This window comes from Struthio camelus, chromosome 2, assembly GCF_040807025.1.
Source record: "Struthio camelus isolate bStrCam1 chromosome 2, bStrCam1.hap1, whole genome shotgun sequence".
In the NCBI taxonomy this organism is placed as follows: domain Eukaryota; kingdom Metazoa; phylum Chordata; class Aves; order Struthioniformes; family Struthionidae; genus Struthio; species Struthio camelus.
The window spans coordinates 132,116,347-132,139,166 of record NC_090943.1 but is presented as its reverse complement, the minus strand read 5'-3'; the positions used below and the strand labels follow the sequence as shown (position 1 = coordinate 132,139,166).

Genomic DNA, 22,820 nt, shown 5'->3' with positions numbered 1-22,820 from the left:
TCTTGCTAGCAACCAAGGAAATATTGCAGACGTTACAGTACTGAATGCTACAGCACTTTACATAGAAAACCTTTTGTTTAATGCATTAAGAAAATCACTGTATTAAGTTTTAGCGATGATACTATTTATCCTCTCTTCATACAACTGAATTTCCAAAGCTTTCTACATAATGAACATCTCCCTTTTTTCCCTGTAGTATGCTAGAGGATTAAAAAAAAAAAAAAAAAAATCAGACTCGCTCCATTCAGGATCATAAAGTATCAAGTCTGACAGTCTAGAATACATAGGGTATTAGGTTTGTTTGGTTGGTTTTTTTTGGAACAGGATGCTGTTTCTGAAGGAAATGAACACTAAGTAGTAAAGTTAACAGTCCCAAATGTTTCTTCTTAGCTAAACTTCCTGTATTCTTCCACTACACCTCGACCTACTCTCAAAGCACTGCCTTAGCAGATGCTACCTTCAAGCGGTTTTACCTTCAAGTTTTGGGTGTTTTTTTGGGCAAAAGTTTCCAAATTATACGTATATAATTTGGTATATTTGACCAAACCCATAAAACTACTCAGCAAGTATTTGAATTAATCTACACAGTTTGGAGCATCTCAGAAGCCTGTGAGATAACACTGTCACAGGTGGGTAAATGGCAACTGACCTATATTCTAGGCAGATGAAGTATATCAACAGGGCACAAAAAAGGGGTGTTCCACATGCAGGTACCTGACGTATATAAATAGGGTATCTACATCTTCCAGAGAAGATCATTAAGTTAGCTCAAATACATGTTCTTGGAGCATGGGGATCTTACAGCAAGTATCTCCTTCCCCTCGGTGTTCAGGGCAGGCCACTGCAGGACTGGCAGCTAACCTTGGCAGCTGCTCCTAATCCTACTCCTACAGGTTTCACTGTTGCAACTTAGAAACAAAAATGACAGGAACGTCCATTTCACCCAGCCAGGGAAGGCCTTGTTAATCAAAACTTTTACAGTAGTCCACTTCAGGCCACAAAAGAAGAAAATTGAAGTGGAAAGACAGAGGAAGGAGACCTTACATGATCTCAGAACTGCTTTTTTAATCAGCTGTATCAGAGCTCTGAACATGCCTTACCACATTACTGATAAAAAGTTATCTAATTTGCTAAATCAAAGTACAAGGGCGGGGGGGGGGGGGAAGAGAAGACATTCACTAGAGTATCAAAGTTCACACTATTTTGTTTGAACTTATAAAGGTTTTTTTTTTTTTTAAACATTTTCAATGTACATATGACATAACGCAATGGCAAATATATGTATTCTTCCCTCCATGTCTTCAGCTGTGCTTACAAAGGGTTTATGGCAGAGCAGTACTCCATTTATTAACTAATGCCTTACAATAAAAGAATATTCACTTGCTGTGAGCTTAAAGTGGTGGTGGTGAGGAACAGGGGAGACCCAAGACAAAAAAAACAAAAAAAAAACAAAAAAAACCCCCACACATCACACACAGAGCGATGCTCAAGTTTAATCAGCATTATCTCCTGGAGCTGGAATTTGGGATTCTTGCCATTGCGCTTAAAACAAGATGTGTTCATGTACTGTATCAGAGAGACTGGAATGACATTTCCAGTGGCATAAAGGTTGAAACGGTATCCAATTATACAAGTATTAGAAATAGTATAATTTCTCTGAAGTTGAAGACGATATTTCAAACAGTTCACAGAGATATTATTTAATTATGAAACAAGATAGAAAGACTCACTTTAAGAAACATCACTTACAATAACAAAGCTAAAAAGGAAAGTACTTTGACACAAAACCAGTCACTTGTGGGGAAACAAAAATCCAGTACATTAGCATGACAGAACTTACCACAAAACACCAGACGGGAAGGGGGGGGGGGCGTGGGACAAAGAGTCCTTATTTATAACATTTTTAGTCTAAAAAAAAAAAAAAACAACAACTTAGTATTACCTGAATGTTGAAAATGCAAGCAATCCTGATAGCACATCGTATACCTTCCAAGCAAAGAGAGGCAACTTCTGTATCATCACAGTCTTGCAGACCCACACTGAATGCAGCTAGGAAAGGTGTCCATGCCAACTGCAACACATACAAATTAAAGGTTACATTATCAACCGTTAGTATTTGAAGACAATGAACACTGTAAGTTTCAACATCCTTCTAAAATATAAATTCAGTCCTCAACGCACATCATTAACTTTGATATCACCTTTTGTGAAAAGCAAACGGTGAGAAGTGATATGAAACGTACAAAATAGGATACAAAGTAGACAGACACTCCCCCAAAAGCACTCTCCCCCACCTGAAGCAATCAACCAAAACAAATCATCTTCAGAGAGCTGAAAAGAAACCTGAAGTTATGCCAGTCAGATATCTATTACAGTTTTAATATTACCTGGATAACATTTACCTGTGCTACAAGAATACTTTACGCTGTTAGAATACAGGTAGAGCCAACAGCTATGACAAGAACCAATACGTTCAATTCCAAAGTGGATACTACTTTTCATCCTAAAGGAATCTACATACTCAAGTAAGACAGTTTGTCCTGATAATACAGAAGAAGAATAAATGATGTTGCCCTATTGTACCATGCCTTTATTTATTCAGGTAAAACCACTACAAGACAATAACAATACAAGACAGGTTACCATTCTTCCTCAGATCTCTCTGCTCTAATTTTGTTACCCTGGGTTTTCCATCTTTTTGCATCCAGATCCACAGCTGAAGTTCCCCATGCCACTTGCCTTAAGCGGGACTGAGAGAGAGCAATATGTTCAACTGAAAGCTATTGCAGAAGAACTCACGTGGTCCTCCATCTTTTTGCATCTAAACCCATGGCTGAGGTTCCCCACTCCTCTTACCTTAAGAGGGACTGAGAGAGAGTAATATGCTCAACTAAAAGCTACTGCAGAAGAGCTCACATGGTCCTGGTCCTTGTGGTCAAGGCTCCCTCTCCCACAGGCAGAAAAACTGATCAGAAGATGCAGAGGATCCTGACATAATTACATGTGGTTATGGATGTCCACCACACAAGCCTGAGGAAACCTCAGGGTATCCACAACAGTTTTAGAAATAACTGCTTGAAATCACCCCAGATACAACATACAGTCAATAGGAACAGCAGGCAACAATATATTTCACGCTTACTTTCATATCAAAGTGATGCAACACAGTTTTAGCTTCATATAAGCCAGCAATTCCAAAAGCACTACTTCAGAAAAGTATTCAAAACTTCAGTGCACCAAACCACAACTCTGGGTGGAAATTAAAGAAAAACCAGACAAACTGCTAGATCCAGGACTTCATTCTCTTTTTAGGGGGATTTCACTGTTTTATTTTTCATTCCTACTGAAACTAAAACTAATCTTAAAATCTCAAAACCAGAATTCTTTCTTCTGCTATAATATATTTTGAGATCTGTACAGTATGCTTTATAATTAGATTTAGATTATTATATATAATAGACTGTTTAGTCATTAAAGGTCATTTCATCATTAAAATTAAGCCTCTGAAGTAAATATTCTGATTTGAAGTGCTTAGGCTGGCATACAGTGAATTTTTGATGTGTTTTTTCTTATTTGGCAAATCCAACTGTAATGATAAACTTCACGCTGGCATTAACAGGCGAAGGACATAGCTACAGATTTATGAAGTTTTGCTGGAATCTAAATAAAACAGTCAACGTGAAATTAAATATTCTTTACTTTCACAGTTCTCACCTTTTTGAGAAGGGAGATCTCTGCTCAACATATCACATTATCAGTACTTAAATTAGTTTATGAACACCCTAAAGCAAGAAGACTTGGAAGTCTTATGACCCATTACCAGAGGCTGGCAATTTACACAGGTGCTTCATATTTTCCTTTCAGAAAGAAAAAAGGATTTTGCAAACATACATTTCAGATACTAGAGGCTAGGAATGTTATAGAGTAACAGGGTTGGTATTCTAAGGGAAAAAAGTATATGAATTTTACAGATGCCTGTATTTGAATTTTGTTTATTTCAGCGTTTAAGAAGTCAACAAACTATGTTCAGTGCACCTCTGCTAAGTGACACCCTGAAAGTAGATCCTAAATAAGAACTTGATTTAGTATTATTCTGTACAAATGGAGTATTGATCAACTGCCACTAACATGGTAATAAACAACTTCAGGAATTTGCCTCACAGACAGCAATCTTACTCCTAGATCCCGTTCTCTCTTCAGTTAGGGCCTGCAGCTCAATCTGACCTCACAGCAAGTCATTTCAGGAAACAATTTGTTTCTTGTAACAGTAGTTTTCTGCGAATATAACTCCCTGGAGCAGTTCACAAAAGAGTGAGATGAGCACTGCTGCTGGCACGAGGGCAGCGAATGAGAGCACATGGGAAAAGCACAACAATTTCTTTTCGGTGGCAGTTTACTGAAATTATTTAGTTAAGCCCAAGACCATATCCAAAAACATACTGGCATGTAGATCCCTACTGGACATACTCCATATCTGTACATCTGAATAGCTTGTATGGAAAAGGCACTTGGGTTGAAGAGAGCTTGCACCTACGCAATGGTAGAGACAGGTGTTTAGAACAATGGCTTAATACAGGTCTAGCTATCTCCCCCAAACTATATGACCCTCCTAGCCTTTATGAAATATTAATTTGCAATTCTATTTGCAACAGACACGATTAGCCAAAAGTTTTACTCTAGTAACTGTCTGCCCTCCCTCCCGTGCCCCCCCCCCCCCATGCAATGAAGTCATCTCCTTTAGGAGCAGGAGACACTCAAACACCAAGATGAGTCACTTCTCACTTTTCTAAAACTGTTGTTTTAACTATGCCTCTATACCTGAAATAAAAATATATTATTGCAAGTTTTTAATCACTCTTTACACTTTTCTCCCCCAACAGACCGCTCATAACTACTCCATTAAATCAAGATTTCTTCCATCAGCACAGAAATTTCTTAAATTAAGGGTACATGAAATTGGAGGCTCGAAGTTCCTTCTTTCCTGCTACAAGTTAAATAACTATAACATAATCAAAACGCAGTAGATACAAACCTTTTATATTTTCAACAAATCTTGTCACAATCAGCATTAAGGAGAAACTATGTAAAATTCTAGTTAAATATCTAAACACATAGCTCACCTTAAACATGGGTCTCACATGCTCCAGGTGTGTTGCACTAGTAAAAGGTGCCTGAACATGGCTCACTGCCTCCATAAGAGCTTTAGCTGTTTTAGCCATTTGTTCCATTTCCAAATTATATAGGAGTCTTCTCTGCTTTTCACTAGCAACACCTGCAAACACATTTTTTTCTCTCTTTACATTTGTATATCTTCAGAAGCGGTGTCTCCAGGAATACTGGAGACACATCTTTCCTACTGTCATTTTCTAAAATTACCATACTAGCAAGATGTTTTTATTAGAATTTTGATACAAAAATTAACTCAAGGCAAGCATACATGAAATGCAAACTAATTTTAATCCTACATGGAAGTTCAAAATTTGCACATAGAGCATTCCTTCTCCATCACCTCAAATGACAGTATAAATATCCAACACGGCACATCCACTGAGCTAAACTCAAAGTGAACAGAAGTTTCGTAGCAATCCATCTCCACAGAAAACAAGAATAAAAATAATCCTTTTCTCCAGCAGAGAGGACTACCTTATCACCTTTTCATTTCAGTAATGAGGCCTCCATCTCAACAGAAGAGAGAAAACCAAGTATGATAAATCAAATTCTGGAAAATTATAATAAAAATATTAAATTGAATGATTATTGAAAAATCAGATGGGTTTTTTTTCAGCTGCAGATTTCCTGTAAGCTATCTACTCATAAGGCTAACCGAGAACTTACTTAAAAGTATACAAATTAGACTATGTTGGGAAGAAGCCAAGTCTCTCTCCAATATTCTCTGTAGAAAACTAGAGTTAAGAACATCTTAATCTTCACACTGTGCAAAACACAAATAACTTTTCATCTGGTATGCGAGAGAAGAAAAGCTAATTTTAAAACTGTAGTAAAATCAGAGCTCTATAAACCAAATAAACCAAGGTTTTTGGAGAAGTAAGAGCGCCTACTGGAAGAAAATACAGTGGTAACGCCAGAAATAGAGGGCCCAACCGTTGTGTTTGTTCTGCACTGTGCCTATCAGCCATACTGTTAATTTATAAAGCCCTCATGGGCATTTCCTTCTGCTGCCGCTCAACACCAAAACCTATACTCTCTCTGGCCAATGTACTAAATACCATGCATTCATATGCCTAGGGAAGTGGAAATAATCAGTTGCGTTTAACACAGATTTGAAGGTCATGAGTTTTTAAGTTAAAAGGAAAAGGATGCAAAATAAAAAGTTAGGACTCATTTGGAGTTAAGTAAGTGGTACTGGTTTGATTCTCTCTTATTTCAGATAAGAAAACTGAAAGGGCCAACACTTTGGAGAAACCTAACACTGCATCTACTTACTTTGCTTACTGGATTTTGTGGGTATCGTTAACTCTTTTGTTTCTTTCATTGAAATCTTCTTTCCCGCTATTTCATTATAGATAGCAGACAAATATTCTTCAGGGAGATCTTTACTGTCATTGATACCTCTATTCATTTTAATATATTGTTCTTTTGTCATTTTGTTCTTTACCTAAAATCCAGAAAGAAGCTATTAATAGGAACAACTGACACAAGTTTTTAGTAGTTACAATGCTGCCTACAAAGCTGCTGAACAGATAAGAAGTTACCACAAGGAATGAACCTGCTAATTCAGAAGAAATTTTAAGGTGTCCAACAAGACTACGTTCTCAAATCTACAAAATCATGCAAGGCCAAATGGGCACTGCAACACTCGTCCATTAGGATCTGCAGCTTACAGATTGCACCTTAGCCCTTGATTACAACAATCTGAAATTAGCGTTTTATTTTGCCGTATAGACTAGGCTATTTATTTTAAATATACACATATACTTTTTTTGATATATTTTTTAAACGATTGATGATGGCTAATCATTACAACTTTGAATGCAAGACACTGCAGGTATTTATCAAAATAGAGCTTTTTTTTTTTTTTTAGCTGATCGAAATCAAGAGCAGACTTGTTTTAAAATCAATGGGTAAACAGTTACATGAGTTCTGGCTTTGACTGTAGGTTAGGTCACTACAGTGAGTGCTGGAATATGAAAGTAAATCCATACAATTCCTACTCAATGCACGGTATGGAAATGATACCTTACAGAAATGTCTAACCAGAACAACTTAAAAACCTCAACACCCATGAACACCTATTACTTAAAAGATGCACAGATCTAAGCTACCATACTTCCTAAACACATCCTGGTGTTATATTGAAGACCAAGGTTTTACAGCTACATTGTCATGATATCTGAAAGTTAAAATTCCATGGATTATACTAATTTTTTCTAGCAACATACCTGCGGACTGTGAAGATCTGTTGTCAACATGATAATTGAGTAAGCTAAGACATATGCAGTGTCTGCACTAGCAAAAAGAGTTTGCCTGATGCGAGGGAGGAGAAAAAAAAACAGCAAAGTAATATATTAGAAACTTGTACTTATTATTCAGCTTTCTAAAGTTCTGAAAATAAAGTATTATTTACCCTTGGTTACATTCTAAATATCTAGCAGCGAATTTCTCCATTAGGCGATCAATTTTTTGAGCCTCTCCTGGAAGACGAAATCCCTCCAGAAACATACGCAGAGCTGAAACAAAATCCTTCCCTGAAAAGTCATGCTGGTCTACATATGCGTACATAACTTCTTTGTTAAATTTATCGTTGTCTCCCAGGAACTCCCCAACCTGAGTCTAAAATAAGAACAGAAAGAGATGAACTAGTGCGTTCACACTAGAATACACTGGTAAAGCGAGAACAGAGACATACTGCCATGTGTCTTACAAAAAGAAAGGGCCTGCAGGTAGTTAACTATGACATATTCCCAATTCTCCTCTATTCACTAAAGCAGCACATTTTAGCCATACTCTCCATCATAATGGTCTTTTATGTGCTACCTTCCCCCTCCTGACTTTACTCCTGTACCATTTTATTCTATTAGACGGAGTCCATTCGTGCACAAGACACAGTGAGCATTACCAATGACTGTTCTGTTCTCTGCCGCGTCGCTTTGTGTAGTTAGGAAATTTACTATAGGAATGACAAGTTTACTAAAGCCTTGACTTCATTCCCACTACGCTACAGAACTCAAATACATGCAGGTGATGCTCAAATACAACCAATCGGTACTCAAATACATCCAGCAGATCACTATCACAGCAATACAGTACCATGAAAAATATTATGCATTCAGACAAAGGTGCCTGTATATGTAAACAGAGATTAAAAATTCATTTTGCTGGCTGATTCTAAGCTCTAACGCTGAAGCTTTTGACTTCACTCATAGCTGTAAGCATGGGCATGTACTAGCCCTGCTACGGAAAACAATGAGGGGGGCTACTAGGCAGAATGGCACAGGCTGTTGTGTGAGAAAGCCAAGTCTTTTGTGGAAATACCAGCATAACACTTTCTCAGCCTCCTCAGCTTGCTGGTGCAGGACCCTCTCGAGTCCAGCAACAGCTGATTGCCGTAAACCAAATCAAAGGACTGCTTGAGCTTAAATACTTTCCCTTTGGGAGGCAGCAAAGAATGCTTTTCATGTTGTTGAATCAGATTATTTCATAGTCATCTCCGAGGGGTAGTTATTCCTGGCTCTCCCTTACAGGGCTGAAGGAAATACAGTTTAGCAAGTTGCTCCTAGCTAAACTAACAATTAAATACAAGTCCTGCGTCAGCTCAGGTAGGTCAGTCGCTTACTTCACGTCCCCACTGAACTGCAAGATGTGTATAGTACAGGATGCAGCTTTCCCACATGCTTCTAATTCAAATTCTTTGAGCTTACAGATTTTGAAAGAGGGAAGCTCCCTTTGCTTCTTCTTCCCTATACAAGAATATCATACACCTTAAAACACTCTAATATGATTTTCAGTTAGTATTTAAAAAAAAAAGTCAGCATGAGCAAAAACAAACATCAGAAATTAGCAAAACAGTTTTCTTACCGAATCTAATCTTTCCTCTTGATGCAAGAACTGAGCAATGTCTTCAGGGGTAGTGCCGAGCATTCCTTGTTCTTGCAGGTACTGAATCCCCCTCTTTGGTTTCTTATTGAATCTGTACAATCAAAATCAACACGGAATGAGAGTGAACTCTTTTATCTGTGCTCATAGCCTCACCTGCCTAATCAAAAACAAAAAATCTTGGATGAGATATCAAAATTGATGTATTAGTTAAACATGTTTTCCTTACATCAAACTATGTATTAGATAGGAACAAATTATTCCTTTGTACTATTATTATTCCTTCCCCTTCCTCTCCCCCCGTAAATAACTTCCTCTTCCTCCTTCCTATGCAACTGCCAGCATGGCATCCAAGCAGCAACTAGTAAAAAGGGTATCAAGTCTTTAAATCCACTATGCAATTAAATTAGTCCTCCCTCTGACTCAGAGAGCTAAACACTAAACCCTACTGTATACTCTGGTCCAGGATGCAGCTCCTGCTCTTCTCCAATCTAACTAAAACTAACTGAAATTCCAAGTTCATTGTAAGTTACAGAAATGTACGTGTGTGTATATACATATCAATACATATATACACACATATACATATGTATACACACACACACACATCTGTATGTATATGTGTGTGCATGTGTGTAGATGGGTATGTTAAAAAAAATTCCATGGAAACTGCATAGTCTTGGTTTGGAATGGAAAAATTGCGTTTTATTGTTTTTTATTTTAATCTCAGTGAAATGCTTATGAAATCCAGTTGCCTGCAAGAATGACGATGAATGAACGAATGCAAGAATGACTGGACAATGACTGAAGGAAACTGAGACCCTAACGGACTAAGGCATGTTTGTTCGGAGACTGAAAATTTTTTTAATAAAAACTTTTTGCATAAAGTGACTTCACTAAGGAGGTGGGGTGACAAGGCTGTAATCACAGTAAGATTCATGTCAGACTCCACTGAGAAATCATATTATCTTCCACTTCAAACTAGTTGACAAGTTTACAAATTAAAAGGGAACATCATCTTAAGCATATAGGCACTTCCATGAGTAACGTGTAAAGTAAAACAGGCAGTGTTCAACTTATCGCATGAGTTCAAGGTACTTGTTACCCAAATATAAAAAATCTTATTTTTAGACAAGCAGGTCTGGAGAAAAAAAAAGAACAAACATTCAGAGTACTCATCTTCTAGCTGTGAGGAATTAGGTTAACACAAAACACTGTTGACAGGCTCCAAAGGGAACACCATTCAGCACTCTTTCACCAGAGGAAGTGCTGTTACATCCAGAGTTTTTTTCCTAACACAAGATGAGTATCTATGAGGAGAAGGAAGAAAAACCCAGGAATCTTCATAGCTCCAAAAGAATCCACCCTCCCACGGGTGATAAAAGGGCACTCACAAGTCAATTCCTTGTTCTATTATTTCCTTTTGTTGCTTTAGGACCTCAAACTGCTCTGGGTTGTCAGTGCCAGACATCTGTGTGCTGTAACTGCCAATTCCTGATGAAGCGGTAGAATCCAGGGAATTTAAGCTTCCGTATCTGTTAATTGTCTCAGGGTGTTTGGTTTCGTTGCTGTCCTGTTCTGTGGGTTTCTCTTGGCCTATGAATTGGGAGTGGGAAAGTTACATACGTACAAAATACAAATACATTGAAACAAAATAAAAAACAGAGTTTATTCTTCAATTATTCTTCAAATCCTCTCTGAAGACTTCTAAAAGTTACTATGGTATCTTCAATGATCTATTTATTTTTATATTAACATTCTGCCTTTGCTTTGGTTGGGAAAAAAACCTAGAAAATCACTACAATATATCAAGGGGGGTTCTTTCTGTGCGACACGACTGAAATTTAAGCTTTAAGTTAACAATTGTAATTTCTTTGCGCTTGGGAGAAATAGAAGTAACACCTCAGAAACCCAAACACAAATCTCTCCCTTCATTTTTAGGTCTGATGTCACACTTGGACCTGAAGCAAAGTTTCAAAGTTTTTGCAACTGAGTGCCCAGAAGTACATATGATTGCATATGCCAAGTAGATGCTGCCCTCTCTCAGTTCAAAAAGACAGCAGTGCTTAGCATCTCAAAAAAACGAGGTCACTACTTCAGCTAACAATTTTAAGCACTTAAACTGAAAATTCTGGCATAATCTTGGTACTTTCTCATCCCAGGTCAGACAGAAGCAAGACTTCAAAAAAAGATTTAGTTATTTCATTGTTTGCAACACTGGAAGTCCTATAGCTATCAATTAGGAAATAAAAAAAAAAAAGAAACTAGATGCAGCTTGCTTCAGTATAAATTTAATCAGTTGGAAATTAGACTGGATTTGAAATTAGGGATCTTCCAAGTAAGTTCTATGGTTCCCTTAAAATTAGAAATACATGACATTACAGAATGTAGTCACTTTCAATGTAGTAGTCTCCCAGGAATTTACACAACTACGAAAAATCAGCTTGTCCAAACGACAACAATCCAAACTTACTAATATTTCTCCAAAAAAACTATAAACAGTTTGTTTTAAAATGAAATAGCTTTTACAAATCCAGAAACCAATAATATCAAAATGCTGTAGTTTCTGCAGTACGTCTTTACTAAAGCCAGAATAAACACCCCCCATCTTACCAAGTGTTGTCTGAGAATTGGGATTTACATACTGATCCTTACTCCACTCCACCATGCACTTCAAGATTGATACTAAACATTCCAGTCCTTTCTTTCGCAAACTTAACTCCTAGAGAGGATTTCAAAAGAAATACATCAGTGAAATGGAGAGCCTAATTTTAACCTATCGTGTCAAGAAACTTGAAGCTTTATAAAGTTTGACAAAATTTTACCTGAACATTGGACATGCCAAGCTCTTGGCTACCCCTTCCTTGAGCAATCTTTGATAGGTCATTAACCAGTCTTTCAAATATGTTTGCTGCATTTAAATCACAATCGTAGTTCACGTAAATGTCCACTACACTCTGGGCATCTATAAACAAAGGGATATTGTCAAACGTGAAACATAAACTAGATCATTCAATGAAAGGCAAGTTCAGTTTTGCTCTTTAGCATAAAAACATAAAAACGAGAACCAAAAGGTCCTTAATACCTGCACATATCCGTGTCAGCGTTTGTATAACCATCCATTTATGATCAAATGAGCTAGTAGAAGTTTCCAAGATATACAGGAAAATTTCTTTGAAGAAAACCTAGCAAATATTCCAGGAAGAGGGAAGAAAGCCATTTGTTATCTCTAGAGCACGTTAACTCTCAAAACGATGTGATCAACCTAGAAGGCCAATATTTTGACATATACAATTCTGAAAGTACAGTACTTTAACATTTTAAAGGTACTGGAGAGGAAAGAAAAGGAGGGAAGGAGGAAATACAAATTTACTTATCCTTAATGCGTTGGAAGTAGGACTTCAAATTAGGACCTTGTGTACTTGTGCACTTCTGTCCAGTTGCAATTTTGTTTATATTCTGATCATTAAAAGCAGAACCGTGAATGCTGTGAAGTCCAGAAGGACAGTTTAGCCCAACAAACTATAAACTGCTGTTAGATTTCCAAATCATTTGGGATTTTTAAAGAGGAGGTATTACCTCACCATGAAAGATTTTCTCTAAGAGGTGAAAATATAACGGCACAGAAATAACAAACAGCCAACAATGTCAATTTGAAGCACCAGACCTTCATTAGAAGGTAAACACCTAGTAGACACATGAGAATCATTCTATAGTATCAGTGTACTGGAGGGAGAGCACTGGTTAGGCATAGCATATAAAACGCAGCACCTCTGTTCGTAAGAAAAATCTCTCATTCTTAAACCAGACATTAGTCTTCCCTGAAAGTGCTTCAGGACAGATGCCTTCGCTTGGAACAGAGACTACTCTTCCCCTGCTCAATGAGCTCCCACCAGTTCCACTGGCATCAGTCGTCTTATTTCAGCTGCACACGTTTAGCCGCTAGTTCTGACTTCTTTTCTAGCGTAAGCAGTGACTGCTGTAAGAGTGCTAAGAACTCAAAATGTGAACTGCTACATGGCATTACATCACTTCTACACTTCTGAGATTTCACCTCTCCTAAGCCAGTTGTGGCTATCAAATCCACCAGTGCATGTTTTTTTTCAAGAATACTAACAGTCCCAAGCCATTGAGTTCCTCTTCTCTGAGAGTAGAGGACAAACATCCAAATGTATTACTAGCTTTGTTTTTAATATTAAATGTTCCCTTACATCACAGAACTTTATAGAGATTTTATGCTATCAGCCAGGTAGCTTTAAATCATATATTTATTTTGGGAAAAAAAAAACCCACAACATTGATTTTTAAGCAACTTTGATAGTAAGCTATTTCCATTGCCCTGCCCTCGAAAAAGAGGTAAAACAGCACAGTCTCAAAGTTGTTTTTTTTAATTAAGGAAAGCCTTCCGAGAAAGCATATGGAGTTCAACACGTATCAGGGTAGATCAAAATGAATACAAGTGGAACACTATTCCAAGTACTTACAATTATGTACAATATTAGACTGACTTTAGCCACAGCTTTATGGAATCCAAGCAGAGGAAGACATGAAATTATTAAACATCATGCTCTGAGCGATTCTTAGCTGCACATTTGCTGTTTTCTGAATTTTTACTCAAAGACAATAATGCTATTGACACACTCAGGAATCAGGAAAATTATTATTTCATGGTAGAGAATTAAAAAAAAAAAAAAAAGAAATCACTGCTGGAGCAGAGACAAAAGTTTCAACTATACACATCAAACCCAAAGCTGCAAGCTACAAGAGAAATTAGCTGGAAGGCCTGCATACTATGAACAAACTTATTTAAATCTCTACACTTCTGAAGCAGAGCAAACTTCTTGCTTCTGGTATCAATTTTGGAAAAGCATATCTTGGGATGAACGACTTCTCTCAAAGCTTTACAGATACTTTACATTTTAGATACTTACAGTGATATCTATCACTATGTTATTTACTATAAATGACATCATAGAGTTAGCGGAGCCTGTTCCTAGCACATCAGAAAAGACCTCATGGTTTCATTTGGGTCAACTGAAAATAGAAAACAGACAGCTCATTTGGAGGGGTAGAAGGAGTAGTTTAGCTGAATGACACCCCCAAATCCCTTGAAACTGATGACTTGATTGCCAAGAAAACATTAAGCAAAAAAGGAGCGGCAAAGGAAGGGGAGGAGGCCCCTCAAACAGTGGCCTACTGCCAGTGTCAGAGGTGGCCCATGCATTACTGCAAATGTATCTGGTGTCTTGTTCAGAAATGCAGCTACAGAAAATTTCCAGTAACATTCAGACTAATAGAGGGCAGTACTATCTGAAAATTAAATTGCAAAGACGGATGTTCTGAAGAGCTTAAGTGAAAAGCACCACCCCTTGGCCACTCTCAACACAATCTGAAATTAGCTGCTAAAATTTCAGTACGCCAACATTTCTTACATAGACAAAGAATGCTGCCTCAATCCTAAAATATAGATTTTGCATATTATAAATTGGAGCATATGGCATTCCTTACAGCTCTAGAACTTACTAAAGTCACTAGTCAAATATGGTTCTATCTACTTGTCTCCCCAGGTCTTCTGTATAACCTGTAGGATCAGTAGCTGGAAGAATAGGAAATCTTAGCCGACATCCAGGAGGAAAACAAAATACAAAGAAAAGAAAAAAAAAACGAATAGATTTCTCAAAATTGCTGTCCCTTGTGCTTCATAATGATAGAAATGGCAGCACTGGCAGCATCAAGCTTTTGGCTTTCATATTTGTGAAGAAAAAAATACAGCCCTGACATCCTGTGATAACCCTAATTTTAGTATTTTCTAAAAGCTGCTACAATAATGTTGGGTATTCTATATCCAAGTTTTCTCAGCCATATCGCCATTTTTTGTTTGGAACTTAAGGAGAGGACAGCAGTGATGGAAGCTCCTCAAATTTCTGTTGGGTAAGCCAGACTGCAATATATTTACCACCTAGATGCTGACTGATAAGTTCTGCAAGCAGGTATCAAGCCCAACATTTTCCAGGCAGCAGGTTGGATGACTGGAAGAGTAGCTCTGCTCAGCCTGCATGATGTGAACACTGTGCATGTGCTATAGTATAGCATGCACAGTTTGTCTCAAGAGTCTTCAAGATGTATCATATTTCAAGGCATATTCAACGAATCACTAAACCTGTATTTCTATCTAAGCTATCCTCAAACAAATACTGGAAATCGTATTGCTTCTTCCCCCAAAAGCCATCAAGATAACCTAAGTGACAAGAACATGAAAGCTTTTTGATATAGTACTGGCAAAATTAAGTTCTTCCACACCTGCTATGACTTATCACTAAGCTAGCATAGTATGACATCTATGCTACGTGAAGCAATTTGTGAATTCAAGGTCCTTGTTGCAGGAACGTTATCAGCATTTCCCAAGACCTTTTCATGTACTTAACCTCCGCACTTACCAGGCAATCTGTTGGCTTTGGTATTTGCATCAACTTCCAAAGTATACAATTATCAAAATGAACAGTAACAGCCCACTGCCCAGCGTTACTACTTTCTTCACCACAGAAGTAAGATCTTTACCACGTAGGACACAAAAGAGTATAACCAGACAGTTCAAATAGACAAAACCTTTCAAACTAGTTGCTCAAACCCTTACATGCCCTATGGCACAAGAATTAAAAGTCAGGAACTAAGCTCCTCCATACATCTTTCTTTCCCCAACAACTTAGAATACACTCATATAGTGAGAAAATTCTCAGCGTTTGTGTCTATCAGGTCTCAGATAACTCAATTCTTATTGCTAAAAAAAAAAAAAAAAAAAAAAAAAAAAAGGACTCTTCTCTACTTTTGATCCAAGGAGCGAAACAGTGTGCACAACTTTTGAGACCTGAGGAAATAAGATCTTATCTAGAACATATATTAATGTAGGCCCTGATGTCTACGGAAAGTAGCTACAATAATTGAATATTTGGGATTCCCTCCACCCCCCCAAAAAAGAATCAGTTCAAGTGACCTCAAAGAGAGTCCACATAGCATTTCATGACATGAATTTTCTTCTAAAATTTCTTTGAAAAAAAAAAAAACATACATTAGTTTTTACAAACGTACTCAGCTTCTTACTTTGTATCATGTAGCGTAGAAATAAAACTTCCTAACTGCATCACTGAACATTAGTTAACCAAGCTTATGGAGGATCGTAACTCATACAGTAGTAGTAGTAGTGAGTATGGGTACCATAAGTTATGATCATAAAAACCGACTTTAATCACAAAATAATCAAAGCATGTTTTGTCTGGTATGATCTCTTCATCTTCATCACTTAATAACAGATGTTAACAAAACGGGTTACTTCTTATTAGAGAGTTCATTTTATGTTCTAGCTAAAATAGAGATTTTTTTTTTTTAAACTAAGTTTTCCTATCACCTTCTACTTCACCAATCAACTTGACAACACCTGAAGTGTCACATTACCTTTGATGTTACAGAGTAAATTTTATTTACTCTATTAGTATCCCAAAGGAAATATTGCTGTCTATTATACTTGAATGAGGTTTCAAGAGCATTGTTGTAAGCATGGCCATTGTCCTTGGGCAAATTTCTCTAAGACCAAACTACATACAAATGCAGACAGACACCTAAAACCCCCTTTTAAATTAGACCTACCTCAATTTGCATCTTTAGATGAGTCTTAAAGTTTGAGAGGAGAGTAAGAAATATGGAAAGTGAAAGTTCAAAAACTTCTGGAACCGATGAGACTCCATTTTTTGACAGTGCAACACAAAGATACTGCTTAATAGCATTAATAAACATCTCATTTGTCCTGAAGACAGGTCCTGCATTCTGCAGAATGGACAGAAGCAACTGCAATGAAAGAATCTTTGATCGCAGTTCATGAGACCTAGAATAAAATAATAGAGCATATGAACCACATGCAAGTTATAAAAATTAAGGCATTCTTTTGAAAAACCACCCTGTCACTATGATAACATATGTGGAGCATCTGTGAAATAAACACAAATTTGAAAACTTTGTTTAGAAAGAGCAATAAAAAGACGTTGAACATATTTGGTTAAGTAGTCACCTTTCAGCCAAGAACATGGGGAAGAATAGGCTTTTCCAGTTACTGTTTCTTTCCATTACTATTGAGTTACTCTTCTGTAGAGCTGCACCTCTCAACAGTGAAAGATAGGCAACACTGCGCACTTTTAGTCAGATGATGAAGGGAGTGTTCTTTCCTCTTAATGGACTTTGGAGGATCCTATCTAAAAGATTCCATCCCATCTGCAGAATTCGAACTACCAAAAGGGGAAAGCAAGCAGCTTAAGAGATTCCTCCTTTTTCTCTGTTTCCACAAGCATGGAAAGAGAGCTGAAGGACCATAAAGACAACAGCTCTACTGCCTGATCAATTTCTTCCCAACATAGCAACCTCTCTTTTCCCTAAATATGGTATTTTACAGTGTATGTCAGTCACCTGTCTCACTCCAAGAGCAGTTAAGATATATAACATGCCTATCATAAATGTGGCAATCGCAAAACATCATCTTTAAAGACATAATGCAATTCAAATAGTATTCTGGATGAAAGCATTCTTTCCTCAGTTTCCTGATGCTCCTTCCCACTTCTGATCATCTCAAAAAAGACTATCCTTGTTCTTCAGAAGGGGTATATAAACACAAATGGCTTTCATGAAAAAGCCAGACCACAGCTTTCATGGAACAACCACTCGCTGATGGATGACAGCTATGAAATATGAGGAACAATGAAAGCAAATTTTTCCCATATACAGCCCAGATATGATAAGGCACTCTTCTAACCAACATGACACACGCAATAGTTGGATTTTTGCCAAAACTGGTATTCTGCAAAAATACCAGTTTAATGAAAAAAAGCCATTCCAATCTAGCTACAAAAAAATATAAATTCATAACAAATATGTGACGAATGAACTCAATGGTTTCTGCATGCCTGCAAGGGAAGAGGGCTGGGGTGGGGGGAATCATTCTGCCACCCTTTCAAACTCCCTAAAATATACTCCCAAGCGTAAGACTTGTCTGAGGACACTTTTGAGATACAAAATACAACAGTCAAATTGACCTTAAAATTAACACCCAAGACCTCAAAAACTTGCAGTCACTTTCCTTTCAGTGAAAATGCCTCAAAAAAATAAGCATTCTGATAGGAGAGGAAGAAATAGTTATACGACACAGACTCTCTCGTACATAGATCTCATCCTTCTTCTGAGCTCAGAGTTTCTCAGCATTTATTGTAAGCAAGTGCCCTTTCCTCTAAGAGTTTCTATTATTCATCTGTGTGGGGGCCTGTTGCACAGAGCTATATTCTGTCCTGTCCCTCATCGTACGCTCTAAGCTGAGAAGACCCAACCACCTCTTCCTCTCATTCGTCCTAATGGGCCCCAGAGTCAAAGTAAACACCCTGAAAAACGCTCTCAGTGACAGTTCTTCAAGGAAACGCTTGACTCTGGGCTTTGTGTGGCATTCCATCTAGTTGGGTAGCACTATCCTTTGATGTAAAAGGCTTGATTTTGCATCATGTTGCATCGAGCTACAAACCTGCTCAGATAAACATGCTTTGCTGTCAAGCATAAAAATTTTGTTAGATATTCTCTTCATATTTAAGTTTTAGATATTGCCTTCTTCAAGCAAGCGCCAATTCAGAGCCAAGTCCTAACTTGCTGGCTTCACCAGCTTCATAAGATGTGAAAACTCACTTTAGCCTAAAACAATCTCAAGGGCTGAAACCTAATAAACGAACCTTCAGGACGTTTCTCTAAAGGAAAGTATTTTCTCCCATCTTATTTTATACCGGGGAAAAGAATATAAAGGCATTAAGCATGTCCCCAAGGAGTATAACCTAGATCTCTACTCCTACTCTCCTGTGTTTAAGTTAAAGCTCCATGTCCAGTTACCTAAAATGTAAAAGTATTTTCCCTAAAAATTTCATAGCTAATATCATTGGCAAGATGATTTATAGATAGAGATATACAGGGTTTGTTTTTTTTTTTTTTAAATGCTGTGGATAACCTAATGCCTACTCTTCCAATTACAACAAAAAAGCCACCAGTGCCTCAGAACCAAGATAAATTTTAGGCACTTCTCCAAACATAGAACATCTTCGAATTCCTTGGCAGCTAAGTCTTGTCCTAAATGCCAGTTCCCTAATTTATCTATAAGAGCTTAATCAGCTCTAACATACACATCAAGGACTCCATGGATTCAAATGGTTTCAAGTGCCTCAATAGCTACAGCAGCTCTTCCAGAGTGAGTTAATCCATTAAAGCCTTTAATAAATAGTATTCTTAACCTCACAGAGCTGACTTAAATCACAGAATTTTTATGGCACTTACCAGAAGACAAATTCTCTAGCAAAGGGTGGAAAAAACCTCAGGCCCCTAACCTTCCTTCTCAGATTTTCTGACTTTCCAAAGTGCATGACTAGATGACCACGTGGAAAAGATTCTAGACCAAACCTTCAAAATCCTTTCCATTACATTACTTTTTCTTCAGCTTATTAAACCCACCACACTGGTATCAATGATTAAATTTAAGCCGACTTAAAGCTACCTGACTTGAAGTGGGAACACGAAACAGTAAAGCTGATGTTATTTAAAGAATATTGCGCCTTTGATATTCATCAGAAGTCATTTTAGAATTTTAACTTCTTGTGGCAAAAAAAAAAAAGGCACTCCTCTTGAAAATTGTTGCAAACTGTTCCTAACATGCAAAAAAGATGCATATACATTCTATTCAAGATCAGAAATGCAATCTTCTGTGCCAACAGACACGACTAACTCAAACACTGGCATCCTAGATAGGACGAGTTTTTTGTTTTACAACAAACAGTTCTCTCAGGCAAACTGAAAATATAGTATCTTCAGTCAGATGGCAAAAATTTCCAAAACAGACAAATAAAGACCTTGTTTCCAAAACATTTTTGTTTTGGTTGACATGGCTGTCAAAACTGTCCGACCTGAACACGCGAATGAAGAACACTGTAGCACAAATTTGTCATAACCAGTACTAGGTCAATGTGAAGAGCTTATATTAAGACAAAGTAAGTTGGTGTGCATATTGAATACTCAATATGCAAGAGATAAAAGAAACTGCAGGGCAGAAATGAGAATGGTTATGATCCTAGGTGTTACTTAAAAGCAGAGTAAAAACAGCTGAGACCAAAAGATACCTGAAAAATTTCTTTACAAACCCTGCTAGATGTAAACTGTTATACACAACAGCTAGGAAGACTATTAGGTACTTACAGGCAGTGTAAGATTGCTGAGAACTGTAAGACTTTTAAGAGACTTCTAAAGAGGTAGATGGGTAAGAAAAGTTATTTTCATTTAACATACAAAAGCTGCACTAAAACATAAAAGTACTTTTTCAAGGTTTCTAGGCTCTTTTATCACACTGCTGTTCTCTGAATAACTGAAGATTATCAAAAATATTTAAGTAACTTATTTTTAAAATAGAAAAGGCTCATTATGAGAACTCTTATTTCTACTTACTTTGGATCTGGAGGTCCATCTGACAGGGGCTTCATAGAGAGTTTACACAGTGACCTGAATACAAGGAAGGCATCCTTTTGTAAAATGTGGGAAAACTTAGCACCAGGGGTAGGTCCTGAAGAATTTCCAGATTCCTAAAGAAGTTAACATATTTCAGTATTCCATTTTGCATTAGCAGGGTGTGTAGGGAAATCCCCACCTCCTAGCAACAAGAAGTTAAGACATTATACAAATATAACCAATTCACTGTAATTTGATGGTCTCAAGATTAAATTAAAAAAAGTAGTATTCTGCAGTGCCATTAAAATAAACAAACTTACTAATAAAAATTACCATCTCAGTAAGAAGTCAGAATTACATAAAGACCACCAGAAACTTAGATCAGTCAAGTGTAAACAAGGTAACTCGCACAGAATTGCCTTCAGTAGTTTTCAGTAGATAACTCTGATTTAAAACAATCAAAAAAACAAAGAAAAAAAGCCCTTGGATTTCACTAGAACACAAGCAGTTACACATCTGTGGCAAGATGCATCTGGTAAAACTTTCAGGGTACAATACCAATGCCTACTACCAAGTTCTTGCAAGTCTGTACTACTGTTCCCGATATAAGAAATGCTTATATGAGCAACACGTTTAATGCTATCTTCATGTTATCTTCAGCTTGTATGACATAAAAAACTACAATCATGGGTCATGCAAGCTTAAAATCTATTCTTCCCAAACTTAATTATTTACTACACTTGACAGCAGAGACCCTCTGTCAATAGATACTGTACACATGCTGACACCTGATAAAATAGAAGGTATTAAAAATGTAATAAAGCTTAGAACACGATTTAACACTTGAAACTCATCTGAGTAAGTTATTTTATGGAATTACATTAAACATCCTCTACAGAACTGTTGGGGAAAAAAAATCCATCTATCTCAATCAGTCTTTTTTCAGCATTTCCTAATTTGCATTTGCCTGTACCTGAGTGTCATTGGAAGAGACAGATAATCTGTCATCAGGTAAAGATGGTGTATAAGCAACAGAAATTGGAGTCCCTGGAATTCCATTTGCCTGAATGTTTTCACTGTCACTGCCGTCCTCTAATGTTACAATTGTGCCATCAGCACTTGCACTTTCAGCAGTCCCTTCTACATCTGTTAGAAAAGATATAAAAAATAAACCCAAATGTTAAGTAAGAATGCACAGTAAAAAGAGCTTTTAAATACTAAATCAACCAGAATTGAAGTTTCACACGGTAAGAAGGAGCTTAAGGAAAAATTTACATTATATCCTTAAAAAACTGAATACTCTCTAATTCCCACTAATGAACACTACAGTTGAAGGTGACTTGGAACTTTATAGTGCTAGGTTCACTATTCTACCAAGTTTCCAGTAAGCGCTGGGAAAAAAAAAAGTCATTAATTTTGTATATACTTTCCAACAAACTGAAAAACGTGCTTCATCACTGTTCCAGAGACAAGCCCACTGTGAGGAGTTTATGTGGGCACAGAACAGAAAAATATAATGAACAAGAATTCTGAGAAATCTAATAAGAAATGAATATCACAAGTCAAAAAAAGTATTTTTAATACTTGAAATCTCATCCATTTTATTGTCAAATAACGCACAACTAAGGTCAGACAACTGAAAAAGCTTTCTTTAACACGTAAATGTTAGTTAAATCATGGTATATTTTAGCTAAATAGTCAGTAGTGCTCAAGTAATTCTTAATGTCAGGCTTCAGACTGCAGTCATTACTGAATAGACAGATAAATCGATATGGATGTAATACCTCCAACTACTATGTTCACCATTTCCTGCACAATACTTTGTACAATTTCTTGTGCCTTCTCTTCACATTCATTTTCACCATCATACGTTCCTCCATCAGCCTTAGAAAGATCTTAAAAAAACCAAAAACAAACAAATATTACTGAGAAGCTCAGAAATTAAGGAAGTATTTTGCCTATATTTAACACTTAACAATAACAGATCTATGGATAGGGGAGTATACATTTAAAAAAAAAGCAGCGTTTGGATGTTTTGAAAACAGTAACTGAGAAATGAACTTCCCAGCATTTAACTTGTAAACGGTAAGTAACACGTAGACCTATGCAGAAAATACATCAATTTTGTATTTTCACAGAAGTTAAACACTAAAAAGTTACTGTTCCTCAAATATTATTTTCAAAAACTTTCTCAACATTACAGAGGTGCAAACTGGCATCTTTCCTACAGCGACCACAACAGATAAAATGTAGGAATAAATGAT

At 37.0% G+C, this 22,820-nt stretch overlaps 1 protein-coding gene across 3 annotated transcripts in view; it reads right to left on the bottom strand.

Annotated features, from left to right (window-relative positions):
- Nucleotides 1-22,820, bottom strand: part of ARFGEF1 (ARF guanine nucleotide exchange factor 1) — a 94,339-nt gene that overhangs the window by 26,269 nt on the left and 45,250 nt on the right. For all 3 annotated transcript variants that reach the window (XM_068932563.1, XM_068932564.1, XM_068932562.1), the window contains exons 7-20: nt 22,341-22,451; nt 21,530-21,702; nt 20,557-20,690; nt 16,696-16,930; nt 12,140-12,239; nt 11,880-12,019; nt 11,668-11,776; nt 10,449-10,650; nt 9,037-9,148; nt 7,586-7,791; nt 7,401-7,485; nt 6,445-6,616; nt 5,121-5,272; nt 1,943-2,071 (exon numbers count right to left, since the gene is read on the bottom strand). In XM_068932563.1, coding sequence (XP_068788664.1) covers nt 1,943-2,071; nt 5,121-5,272; nt 6,445-6,616; nt 7,401-7,485; nt 7,586-7,791; nt 9,037-9,148; nt 10,449-10,650; nt 11,668-11,776; nt 11,880-12,019; nt 12,140-12,239; nt 16,696-16,930; nt 20,557-20,690; nt 21,530-21,702; nt 22,341-22,451 — 2,060 coding nt within the window. The remainder of the gene's footprint in view (nt 1-1,942; nt 2,072-5,120; nt 5,273-6,444; nt 6,617-7,400; nt 7,486-7,585; nt 7,792-9,036; nt 9,149-10,448; nt 10,651-11,667; nt 11,777-11,879; nt 12,020-12,139; nt 12,240-16,695; nt 16,931-20,556; nt 20,691-21,529; nt 21,703-22,340; nt 22,452-22,820) is intronic.